The sequence below is a fragment of the Emys orbicularis genome, chromosome 2, assembly GCF_028017835.1.
Source record: "Emys orbicularis isolate rEmyOrb1 chromosome 2, rEmyOrb1.hap1, whole genome shotgun sequence".
In the NCBI taxonomy this organism is placed as follows: domain Eukaryota; kingdom Metazoa; phylum Chordata; order Testudines; family Emydidae; genus Emys; species Emys orbicularis.
In genome coordinates this window covers 66,686,499-66,700,335 of record NC_088684.1, presented here as the reverse complement: position 1 = coordinate 66,700,335, position 13,837 = coordinate 66,686,499, and the positions used below count along the sequence as shown (strand labels likewise).

Sequence of the window (13,837 nt, the reverse complement as noted above, 5' to 3'; positions counted from 1 at the left end):
AAACTTAAAGGGTGGTGATGAGTAATATCAAAAAGGTAGAATGATGTGCAGAAAAAGAAACTTCTAAGTTTCTGGGTTATATAAATAAGGGGGTCTGTTTCAAATGCAAATAAATAATGCTGGCTCTTCACAAAATCATCTGTCTTCCTTGTTGTTGAGGAACACCAAAAGCACAGTGGAATCACTGTCTTCATTGCATAGCTAACTCGAGTTATCTACACTTGAGTTAACTGCTCTCAAGTTAGTGTCCCACGAGTAAGAGTGCAAAATAACACTCAAGCTGAAGACAGTGATTGTGTTAGCTGTCAAACTGGGCTAACTGGAGTTGTAGTATATACAACATGACAGGCCAGCCAACTCCAGTTCAAATAGGGTGACCAGATGTCCCGATTTTATAGGCACAGTCCCGATTTTTGGGTGTTTTTCTTATATAGCCTCCTATTACCCCCCACCCCCGTCCCGATTTTTCACACTTGCTGTCTGGTCACCCTAAGTTCAAAGCTCTACCACACTTGAGTTAAAGGGTACTGGGTGTGGACAGGACCTGATTTAGGGGCAACACTCAGGTTATAACTAACAATTCAGACAAACCCTGTGTATGAGAGAACAAGGGAAAGGCTGAGAAATGGAGAAGCTGAGCATGGGATTGGAGAAGACAGAAGGACAGGCTTAGGTCAGAAATACATTTATAAAGGCTTTCATCCCAGAGAAAGTTGTTCAAATGTAACTCAATCTGCAGTATGACTTTGTGGCAACAGATACAATACTTTTTTTTAAAGGCAAAGATAAGTCTACAGTACCCTTGGAACACAAAAAAATATATTTGGATGTACTGTATTCTCAATGAATAGGAACATGCACTCGCCATAAGCCTGAGGAATCTTTCCTTTCTTGACTACACAAATTCCGAGTCCATGTCTTTGATAAAAATAATACTTTTAATTTTACATAAATATCTTGTTTTCCTACTCACTGTGGACAGGTAACTTTTGGAATCTGCACTTGAAACTAAAATTACTTAATCAACCTAATTTCACAATAATGAATCTCTGTCTTCAAGGATATAAGCAGTAATATACCTACATTCTGTGCAAAGGAAATTGTGGCCCTATAACAAATTGATCAAGGTGGAAGGTTATTATGGGTCATAAGAGGAAGGAGACATCCACAGCCCAAGAAATGATGCCTGGATTATCATGTTTAATTTACCTATCATCATTCAGGATTCATTTAGTAAATATAGCGCCTTTTCCCTTCCAACCAGTGCATATTTCCCTTAATTTACTTCTGTTTTGTCCTGATGTACATAAATTCCCCAAAGCAGAATTGTTTAGTTATACTATTCAGCTTTTTTGTATTTGCCCTTGATCCAATAATTCACTATGACAATCTACAGACTCTCAAGGCCTTTTTTTCATAGTTCTTTGCAAAAGACTAATGTGGAACATCAGTGCTTAAAAGAATGCTTAGTTTCCAAACCATAGCCCTGGCATAAAAGAGATCAATTCAATGAAACATTGCTTTTACTCTTTATTAAAGTGCCAAGTGCTAGTTCTACTTTCTTTAGGTATTTCTGATGCTTAGATCCTTTCAAACCATTCAACTCTTTCTTTTTCAAGGAGGCTGAATAATGTATTTCATAAGTTTTGTAAAAGTCCGAGCACATTTTTAAAAATATCCCAGAAATGTATCCATATTCCTGTATGAAAAACTTTTCGTCCCATACAATATACCCTTGAGGGTCATATTCTGCTCTAAAATATGAGGACATAACTTGGTGTACAGCTGGCATACAAAAAGTTTGCAGCTTATTCTTAATACCTCTTGAAAAACAGGATATTTATGTGACTTTGCACTTCTTGTAATCAATTTAACCAATATAGAAATGACTGAAAATAAAATTCTTCTCAGGCCCAAGCCCATAATGACTATTTGATAGGATCAGGCCCAAAGACTTAACTCTCCCAATCACTTCAATGGGAGCTCTGTATGGACAAGGACTGTGAATTGTGAAAAGGCTGCACGATTTGGCCTAGAGTGAAAAAAAGACATTTGCAGTTATCCTAAAGTACAGTAAACAAGAAAGGAAATAGTACATTTCTGTAGATCTCTCTGTACAAACAAATCAGAATAGAAAGAACCTGGTAAAGAAACACAGAACACAGTCATTCAGGGCTAAAACCTGTTTCATCTGAAGTCAATGATACTGGCCTGATTCTGTTCATAATAACACCACTGTAAAGCAGCAGTAATTCTATTGGAGTTAATGAGGCAGGATTTCATCCTCTGTAACCAGAGTAAAACTAGGGACAGAGCAGAACCAGTTGTGATGATTTCAGGGAGACCTGGATATAGCCTACTGAGAGTATTTTAAACAGATATAGATATCCACATTTTAAAAAAAACAACAACCTAAATTAAACTAGCCCTAAAATCAAAGACTAAAAATTCTTACCACAGAAAGTGAATTTGAAAGCAGTGTCCCATCTTGGCCAAGCATGTTGGACACAGTAATTTCAGGTAGGTCCATGTTTTGTGGATGAAATGGAAGCAGGCCGTTATGGTTCATTGGGTGACACAGAGAGTGATACCCAGACTCTACCTCATTCAGGTGCACCAGTGAGTGGTCAGGTAATGATGGAGGAGTTATGGGAGGTATGTTAAAATCTTCACTTTCAAGACTTGGACCAGGAAAAGACTGTAAAAAGAAAATACAGATATTGTTGCAAATCAAACAAAAATTAAAATAAAACAATAGCTACACACAAACAAACTAAAACTCACTCATCATACATTATTACGTAGTAATTTCAACTTAGCAAAGAGACCATTTTAAACACTCATACATTATAATGGTAGAGTTTAACCATTATGTATGGAATAAAAATTGCCTCAAAGGCATAACAATTGCTGGTACTTGCACAGCTCCCATTAGACAGACTTTTTTTCAAGAAGGTGAATTCAAACAGATTTCAAGGGTCCCATTAAAATTTTCCAAGAGTCTTCATCTAGCTGCATACCTTTTTCATGGGAATTGTGGAAAAGGAAAGCCATTTATAAAATTAACATTGGATCAAAATGTGTCATAAAACTCAGATCAAGAGTTACATACTGAAAAAGAAATTGTTCTTTTGCTACTGGTTTTAGTTTTATATAACAACCATACATTCATTCTGCTACAAAAGAAACAAATTCATACAGAAATGGCATGCACATTGTATGAATATTCAAATATATTTTATAGAAATATAAAGTAATTATATCTGAAGAATAAAATATACATTTTTTCTTAGTCTATAAACTCACACATACATGTATTTATGCTATATCTAAACAATGTATTCCGTGATGTTATTGTTTAGTCTTTTACTGACTGTTATTGCTATTTAAAGTCATGTGATTTAATCTGATGCAAGGTAAAGCTACAGGTAACGTCAGAGGAATATACCAAGGTAGATAATTGATTTTATTTGTTTTGTGACCTTCCTGCAGCAAGTAGGCTCATTTGAGAATAAGGAAGGGCAGTGTGGACATGCTGATATATTTTGAAGGGGAAAGTGAGTATTATGGTTGGATATGACTAAAGTAGGACTGAATAGGAAAAGAGAGGTGTGAGGTGAAAGCAGTTAATATCTTGGATGAAAGTGATCATGAAATGATAGAGTTCATGATTCTAAGGTATGGTAGAAAGGAAAACAGCACAATAAAGATAATGAATGTCAAGAAGGGAGACTTTAGCAAACTTAGGAAGCATGTCTAAGGGGAAAAACAGTTCAAGAGAGTTAGCAGTTTTTCTAAGAGACATTATTAAGGACACAAGAGCAAACTATCCCACTGTGTAGCAAAGATAGGAAGTATGGCAAGAGACCACTCTGGCTTAACCAGGAGATCTTCAATGATCTGGAACTCAAAGAAAGTCCTACAAAAAGTGGAAACTAGGTCAAATTACAAAGGATGAATATAAACAAATAACACAAGTTTGTAAGGACAAAATTAGAAAGGCCAAGCCACAAAATGAGATTAAACTAATTAGAGATATAAAGGTAACAAGAAAACATTCTACAAATACATTAGAAGCAAGAGGAAAACCAAGGACAGGGTAGGCCCATTACTCAACAGGTGTGTGTGGGCAGGGGGTGGGGTGGGGGGGGACAATAACAGAAAATGTAGAAATGGCAGAAGTGCTAAATGATGTTTTTGTTTCATTTTTCACCAAAAAGTTTATTAGCAATTGGACACCTAACAATGAATGCCAGTGAAAATGAGGTAGGATCAGAGGTTACAATAGGGAAAGAACAATTTAAAAATTACTTAGACAAGTTAGATATCTTCAAGTCACCAGGCCTGATGAAACACATCCTAGAATACTCAAGGAGATGACTGAGGAGATATCTGATACATTAGCTATTATCTTTGAAAAGTCATGAAAGATGGATGAGATTCCAGAGGACTGGAAAAGGGAAAATATAGTGCCAATCTAAAAAAAGGGGAATAAGGACAACCCAGGGAATTACAGACCAGTCAGCTTAACTTCAATACCCAGAAAGATAATGGATCAAATAATTAAACAATCAGTTGGCAAACACCTAGAAGATAATAAGGTGATAAGTAACAGTCAGCATGGATTTGTCAAGAACAAATCATGTCAAACCAACCTGATAGCTTTCTTTGACAGGGTAACAAGCCTTGTGGATGGGGGGAAGTGGTAGATGTGGTATACCCTGACTTTAGTAAGGCTTTTGATACTCTCTTGCATGACCTCATAAACAAACTGGGGAAATACAACCTAGATGAAGCTACGATAAGATGGGTACAAAATTGCTTGGAAAACTGTTCCCATAGAGTAGTTATTAGTGGTTCACAGTCAAACTGGAAGGGTATATGGAGTGGAGTCCCGCAGGGATCAGTTCTTTGTCCGATTCTGTTCAGTATCTTCATCAATGATTTAGATAATGGCATAGAGAGTACACTTATAAAGTTTATGGACAATACCAAGATGGGAGGGGTTGCAAGTGATTTCGAGGCTAGGACTAAAATTCAAAATGATCTGGACAAACTGGAGAAATGGTCTGAAGAAAATAGGATGAAATTCAATAAGGACAAATGCAAAGTACTCCACTTAGGAAGGAACAACCAGTTGCACACATGAAAAAATGGGAAATGACTGCCTAGGAAGGAGTACTGCAGAAAGGGACCTAGGGATAATAGTGGATCACAAGCTAAATATAACACTGTTGCAAAAAAAAGCAAACATCATTCTGGGATGTATTACCAGGAGCGTTGTAAGCAAGACACGAGAAGTAATTCTTTTGCTCTACTCCACACTGATTAGGCCTCAACTGGAGTATTGTGTCCAGTTCTGGGCGCCACATTTCAGGAAATATGTGGACAATTTGGAGAAAGTCCAGAGAAGAGCAACAAAAATGATGAAAGATCTAGAAAACATGACCTATGAGGGAAGACTGAAAACATTGGGTTTGTTTAGTCTGGAGAAGAGTAAGGAGGGACATGATAACAGTTTTCAAGTACATAAAAGGTTCCTAGAAGGAGGAGGGGAAAAATTGTTCTCTTTAACCTCTGAGGATAGGACAAGAAGCAATGGGCTTAAATTGCAGCAAGGGCAGTCTAGGCTGGACATTAGGAAAAACTTCCCATCAGGGTAATTAAGCACTGGAATAAATTGCCTAGGGAGCTTGTGGAATCTCCATAATTTTTAAGAGACGGTTAGACAAACAGCTGTCAGAGATGCTCTAGATAATACTTAGTCCTGCCTTGAGTGCAGGGGACAGAACTAGAAGACCTCTCAATGTCCCTTCCAGTCCTGTGATTCTGTGCATACAGTCATGTCAGCTCCCGATGTGCTGATTTATTCACTTGTGAGGGAGTGAGAAGGAATGACCTGAGCACAATATTAATCATGTGATTTGAATTAAGAGTTACTTGATGTCCAAATGCAGTTGTTCAGCCACAACTTGGTGTGCAGGTTGGTACAGACGTGCACTGCCCAAGAATGCATTCCAGAACTCCTGGGAAAGTGGCTTCTGTTCCCCCTATCCCTTTTCCAAGGATGCAGTGTCTGCAACTCTCCCACCCACAGACATGGGGCCATTCCAGAGCCTGTGGGAACCAGCCCCACAACTTCCTGTCCTCTTTGTGAAAGTTAGGGCAGCTGTGGGTGCTAACTTTGTGAACTCCGTGTGCTCAAGCACTCCAACTATGTTTAGGTCCTGCAAAGAGCCATTAGGAGATAACAGAGTGCTCCTTTTGTCCTCTTCCCCTGCTCTCCTTTTGCACCGATGCAGGAGTGGGCACAATTGAGAGAGCGCAGCAGCTATTAGGTGCATATTTATTCCTTAGTTTAGTATAATATCGCATATGGAGACAAGCATGATGTGTAAAACCATTGAATAGAAGGCCAAGAGAAGAAGCAATATTCAAAAAGGTAGACATAGTGGAATTTTGTTATTTATAGGTTCACAGATTCCAAGGCCAGAAGGGCTCACTGTGATCTTGTAGTCTGATCACACAGAACTTCCCCAAAATAATTCCTAGGGCGTATCTTTTAGAAAAACATCCTAACTTGATTTTAAAATTGCCATATTAGTGAGTTACCAAATCGAATTAATAGGCAGCAAGTTTAAAACAAACAAAAAGGAAGTATTTCTTCACACAATGTACAGTCAATCTGTGGACTCTTTGCCACAGGATGTTGTGAAGGCCAAAACTATAACAGGGTACAAAAAAGAATTGGATAAGTTCATAGAGAATAGGTCCATCAATGGCTATTAGCCAGGATGGGCAGGTATGTAAAACCATGCTCTGAAGTGTCCCTAGCCTCTGCCAGAAGCTGTGAATAGATAGATGACAGGGGATTATGATCATTTGATGGTTACCTGTTCTGGTCATTCCCTCTGAAGCACCTGGTATTTGGCACTGTAAGAAGACAGGATACTGGGCTAGATGGACCATTGGTCTGACCCCGAATGGCCGCTCTATGTTCTTATCACAATAACCAACCTGAGGTTATTCTGAACTGTTGCAGCATGGAAATAAAACCTTTAAACTGGATTTGCAACCAAAGATTGTATATGTTGCTACTGAGCTGTTCAGGTATTGCTGGAAACCTGAGCAAAGTAAGCTTCTACAGAACAGTGCATCTTGCCATAGCCAAAGGGGTGTTTTTCACCAAAATGCAAGGAGCTATGACCATTTTCACCAACTAAGGATCTGTCCCTGCGTGAGGATATCTTGGCGTAGGGTGAAGCATCAGGGTCAAACTCATATATGCAAAAGTAGAAATCCCAAGGAATTGAAAACAGGTAGGGGAGAGTGGAGGAGTTGGCAGCAATACTATCATGTATGTATGAGGAACGTGTATTATCCCTGTCAGGTGGAGTGACCTCACTCTATGGAATTCTCAACCTAGAAAACTAGCCCAACCTGCTCACTCGCCCATTTAGATCACTTAGCTTGTGGTGTGGTTCTCTCCAGGGATTTTGTTCCATAGTAGACAGAAGAATATTGGCATATTGAGTTTCTAAGTCTTATTTCTCCCTGTATTTCCATACTATGATGTTGAGACTCCACCAAGGCAGGAAATGTGGGCATCAAAAATAGAACCTCAATGAATGGAGTGGAAACATGCCATTAACAAAGAAAACAAATTAGGTTTATTCAAGTAGTATATAAATGCATATGCTGAATAATAGATAATAAGGTTATTGTGCATTACTGTATACTAGCCACTAGTAAATTATTATACTACAGAACAGCTAAAATAAATGGTCCCTGCCATAAAGAGCTTACAGTCTAATTTCACATAACACAACATACAAGAAAAATACAATAGAGAGTGAGCGGAGAAGGAAGGAAAGCGGTAACATCAATAAGGTTTCATGGATACTCTTGACAAGTGTTCGTCACACTGCACAAATAGCCCATCATTGAGATTTGGCTAACATGAGTCTTTTTGACAGTTACGCTGCTTGGGCCTGTTGGGAAAGATTCATGGGGTGTGGTTGGGAGGAGGCGGGGTCTGAAATGCATTTTCTTTCCCACAGGCCCTGCAGCAATTCAGGGCCTCAGGAGATCTTTTCCCTCACCTCTTTGCTGGGTGTACGGAGGAGTTACTGCTGGGGTTTCTCTTCCTCCTCCCACTGTCTCCCCAACGGAGAAGAGTGGCTCTTGGAGATCTGGTAGCAGGGGAGAGGAGAGTACTGTATGGGAACTCTCCCCTCCCAGTTTTTTCAAGAGGAGGAGAAACAGCCAAAGGAGCATCTCTCCTTCTACCTTGCTGGTGAGAGGAGGAAGAGTATGAAGGTGTGGCTCTCCTCTCCTTCTTGCTCTGCTTGATCAGGAGGAGGAGGAGGAGTGCTTCTTCACTCAGGGTTCCTGCTGAAGTCAGCTCTCAGCAGCAGCCAGGACAGGCAAATGTTCATAAGCCAAATACTGACCAAATTTCCATTAATATTCAGGCTATTCAGCAAATTTGCTATTTGATTTGTCCATATGTTTAACAACAGAACTTTCACTTTAGACAGACATTGATTTGCTGTGTTTCAAATGTATGCTTAACTAGTAGTATCACTTCAAACACAGTGACAACAACTGCAATGCAATTTAACTAAGGGCTTGTCTACGCTTACAGTGCTGCAGTTGTGCTGCTGTAGCGTGTAGTGAAGAAGTTACCTACGCTGACAGGAGGGCTTCTCCTGTTGGCGTAGATACTCCACCTCCCTGAGGGGCAGTAGCTAAGCTGACAGGAGAAGCCCTCCCATCAACATAGCGCTGTCTTCACTGGGAGTTAGGTCGGTATAACTGCGTCACTCAGGGGTATGGAAAATCCACACCCATGAGCGACGTAGTTATACCAACATAAATTTGTAGTGTAGACCATGGCTAAGACTAAATGGTTATTCATATATAATGATGACATCTTAACTTCATTTACTATAATATAAATGACACACTAGTCTCATAAAATCCCACAATCCTAGTTGCAGTGCACACACAGTCACATGTATACGTAGATTGAGAATTATAAATACAAGGTTACCATTTACATTAAAAGCAATAATAATAAAAATGCATCGTGCTATGGTTATTAGTTGCAAACCACTTACAGTGTATTTGATAACACATAATCTAACACATTTTTGTCAAATTATACTGTATAAACTTCTAAAGATAGCAGTAGTATAGTAGTAAAGAAAATAATAAAATGTCAGAATATTATATAATTTATGTGGAAACTAGTTATTAAGCCATATTAAATATATTCCAGTAATACTATGGCTGTATATGAAAAGATTTGTCAATTGTATAATATTAAAATCTGCTAAGAGATTACATCAACTGTTTTTTGCATTTTTTTTTTTTTAGAAAAATAGGTTTGCCTGATTCATAAAAGTAAGGAAGAACCTAGTTCTATAAAATACTGTGAGATAGTTGTTTAGCAATTTAGTTTTGAGGATTATTTTGCTAAACTAATATTTTATATCCAATGTGAGCACTGTCCTGTTTGGGGGGTGGGGAAGGGTTGTAGGGGGGGTAATAATCCATGCAGGTAGTCCAAGAATAACTTGTCATCACTACAGTTTGTCTCGTCTGTGAGCATTTTGTGGATGCTTGTTGCCGGCTGCAGTTCACAGGTATAGTTCATATTTACTCTCACCTTGTAGGTTTGGAAGGATTAGTTTATCAGTAAATGTCAGTAAATGACGATTTCACCATATACACACAAACCAATGAAAAAATACTTTAATTGATAATAAAAATTTACAGATATGCAAAGTAAGAAAAATGCTGCTTGAGAACTTAGAGTTTGATTTAAGGATATTTACTTTGTACATTTTGACATATGATGTTGACAATTTATGTTTTAACAGTTATAAAACTTGAACTTTTTGAATTTCAACATCATCTGTCGCAATTACTGACTGATCCTTCATAGTTTCCCTCAACTGTAAAAATAGAATTTTTTTTAAATGCTTTAAAATATACATTGATATTATTGGTCAGAATTATAAAAAATAATAATTGAAGTATGCCAAGCCTATTTATAAGGGATTATTAGTATGACATTTTGCATACAACTTCATTGTAAACTTCTTAGTCATTTTCTTTCCAGGGTCACTGTAGTATTGGCACAATTCTACTATATCCAGGTAACCAGGTGATAGCTCTCCTTCATTCTGCTAGGCAAAACAGCACCAACAAATTGCCTTCCTCCTAATTTTCCAACAAGAAACAGCAGCAGTGTGTCTTTTCATCTCACCACATACCTGCAAGGGGACTTCAGCACTGGGTCTGCTTTTCTCCCTACGGAGGGCGGAGTTGTTTATCAGCTGTTGAGCACTGGGGAGAGTTCCTAAATCTTTATTACATCCAGGGAGAGACTTCTTTATGAACCCCATTAAACCCCATTGGAATGCACTGAGCAGATCAAGGCTTTGCTTCTATTTCATTATAAAGGGGATTTCCATCACATCTGAATTTATTATAAGCAGGTTTAGGAGTATTTAAAGTTGATATGGTCAATAATGGGAACTTCAGAACAGAAGCTTGAATTTTAGGTGGGTCGTGTTGAACCTACACATATTGTTTTGGGTTCAGAATAGATCTCAAACCAGATGGAGTCTGCATTCTATGGTTCTAGTTTAATGTTTGTGAAACCTCACAAGAAGTTATTTTTGTGACGTTTTAGCTGATCTCATGATACTGATGCCATCTTGGCCTGCAATGAGAATAGCTTGCAAGATTTTGGCATAATTGAACCCAAACTTTAACCCTGATTCAGCTGCCAACCTAAACCCAAGCTTTTGCTTAAATCAGCATTCAGCTCTGAACACCAACCCAACTTGGCTTCTTTCTCATTTAAATTTCTCTTCTGTACCAATTAGCCTTGTCAAACCCAGCATCAATTTTATGGATTTTAATTGTGCTAAATTCTGGAATGGAGGCAAAAATTAGGTTTTTGCAGGTAAAATGGACGAACACCAAACTATGTTTTGTGTGGATTATTAGTCAAATTCAAGTGCAGTGATTCTTGTCATTGATAGGAATTCTTTTAGTATGTGGCAAAACCAGGCCAATACATTTTATTTCCATTCTCACACACACACTTGTATCCTCTAATTGTAACAGGAGTGATATGTGAAATGGCTGTACGACCTGACTATAATAATTAAGGGCGAGGGTATCAGAACAAAAAACCACCTACATTACCAATGGTGATAATGACTGGAAATTAGAAAGCGAACCATATTTATGATTGTATTAAATGTTCTGCATCAATGGTTCAAAAGCAAACTGAGAAAGGCAAATGAAAGCAAAAGACATTTTAAACAGAGCGACCACAGGAGGCAGCAAACATCCAAATATCCAACACAAGCCCTCTGTGGAAAGAACAGAACCATTACTATATGAGAATGCAGAAGATATCATTGACCAGGTAAGTTTAACTTATGTGCTGGATGGCTGCATCACTCGTGCATGCACTCAACAAAATATGGTATTAGCTATAAATCCTTAAAAAATATGGTCTTCTCATATGCATACACAATTTAAATAAAATTAATGATATTTCTAACAATGTGGAGTGTGCCTTAATTTATCATTTACAGTAAGGCTTCTACATCTGAACTGTGGAAAAATGCCAGTTTTTAAAAGATAGATGCTTCAGGCTGTCTCCTCTTCTATTACTAAATACAATGTTACATAACTGAAATAGTTATGAATTGAAAGTAATGTAAAACAGCATGCTCAGTAGAGGAGGAAAAACAATAATTTACTTTATACCCATCTGAAAATTAGGATGATGCATTTGACAGTGATATTTCCAGGAATATAAACAGGATCAACTTATCTCTAATTTCTTAATGGAGGACTTTCAGAAGTAAGTGTTTTTCAGCCTTTTTTGTCTCTGCATGAACAAGAGTTGATAGCTTGAGACTATAATGCATTACTGTGGAAACCTTCGGTCTCTTACATAAATCATCTTAACACTCAGCAAGAATTGTCCAACAGTGCCATTGATATGTTCAAGTCAATGATCCTGCAAACAATTTTTTTTATGTTTCTTCATATGTTAGACATAAGCAATAAATCACATTCATTTAAAACACACAATATACTAATTTATCAAGCAACAGCTATCAAAAACATATTACTGGGGAAGGTACAACTTTTTTTTACCCATTGTGTTAATCAATTTCTCTAATTTACATTAGGTAAAGGGTAATGCCTCAAGCAAAACATTAATTTTCCAGCACGAGATGAATTCCATTTTCAATAAGAAGGAGAATATGCTGACAATGATACAATTGATTTAAAATAAGCACAATTTCAGAGTCAACAGAATTATGAAAAGGAACAGTGCTTTTTCAAATGAAACATTCCACTTCTGAGAGTCTCTATTCATTGTTTAATTTAATTTTAAATATCATGCTATACAAGTTTGTTTGAAAACAAATATGCTTTATTTATGAACATTTTACATTTAAATGCATTTAATAGGCAACAATGAGCAAAAAACTATAAAAGATTACAAGACTTGAGCTGTAGAGACCCGCTAAAAGCTCCAAGGCTTCACTCTTCCCTACAAAGAGGTAACAGTATAGCCTTCCTATTCAGAAACTTTATCTCAGTCCATTAGAAAAGTACAGGTTTTTGTTACAATTATCAAATTATCTAGACAGGAACAGTTTAAGGCAGGCGTCTCAAATACGCGGCCCGCAAAGTTATTTGCTGCGGCCCACCTAGCTCCCTGCGCCCCCCGAGTTATTTCCTGCGGCCGCCAAGCTCCCCTCACCCGCTGCCTACCTGCGTGCCGTTTCCCCACTCCTCTGCCTACCTCCAGGTGCTTCCCGCCACCAAACAGCTGTTTGGCGGCGCTTAGCACTTTCTAGGAGGGAGAGGGGAGGAGGCGGAGAAGAGGCGGGGCAGGGGCAGGGATTTGGGGAAGGGATTGGAATAGGGGCAGGGAGGGGGCGCAGTTGGGGTGGGGACTTTGGGGAAGGGGTTGGAATGGGGGTGGGGAAGGGGTGGGAAGAGGGTGGGGCAGGGACAGGGTCTCATGGAAGGGGTGGAGTGGGGGTGGGACCAGGAGTAGCAGGGGAGGGGGTGTGAGTGATGTGGCCCCTGGGCCAATGTACTAGTCCTCATGTGGCCCTGGTGGTCATTTGAGATCCCTGGTTTAAGGCAACCCAGGGCCATAGGCACAAATGGGAACTCCCTCAGCCCTGATCACATGGCCTTCCCAGGCCCACCTTCACCATAGCTCTTCCCACACCTCCTGGTGTGGCAGTGGTGGCACAAGCCATTCGCTCAAGAGCTGTCTGCTAGGCTGTGAAGAGGGCCTACCACAGCTTCTCTTTGAGTAGGCTGGGGTCTGTCCTGAAGAGGAAGGGACTCATTCCCCACCCACCCCTCTGCCTGTGGGAGCCCCTATTGTCAGTATCTCAGCAGGGCAAAACGCGGTATCTGAGTGAGCATCCTCCAAATACACAAAGTATCTGTTTTGGTGATGGTGGAACTTCAGAGCAGTGGATTATTGGGCTGTTAACAACAGAAGAGGGATCGACAGTTCACAACTCTCCAAGCTATTGTTTCAGGCTGTCTACAGACTCAGGCAGACGATGCTGCATCAGTTACACTAAGGCCACATTTCCAAGATTTTATTTGAGAGCTAGGTTTTTGGGTTTTTTAAATGAAAGCTAGATTCTGAAGTCAGTGTTGGATTAAAGAAGCTGGGTCCAGAGGCATGTGCCTGTAATCCCTGAGCTGTAATCTGGCTCTTATACTAGAAGATATATTTCTCTACATTGATCACTTGCAT

The 13,837-nt window shown here is 39.0% G+C and overlaps 1 protein-coding gene across 1 annotated transcript in view; it reads right to left on the bottom strand.

Annotated features, from left to right (window-relative positions):
• The window catches only part of TOX (thymocyte selection associated high mobility group box), a 269,051-nt gene that overhangs the window by 113,194 nt on the left and 142,020 nt on the right, over positions 1 to 13,837 (bottom strand). The window contains exon 3 of the mRNA XM_065399776.1: positions 2,456 to 2,698. Coding sequence (XP_065255848.1) covers positions 2,456 to 2,698 — 243 coding nt within the window. The remainder of the gene's footprint in view (positions 1 to 2,455; positions 2,699 to 13,837) is intronic.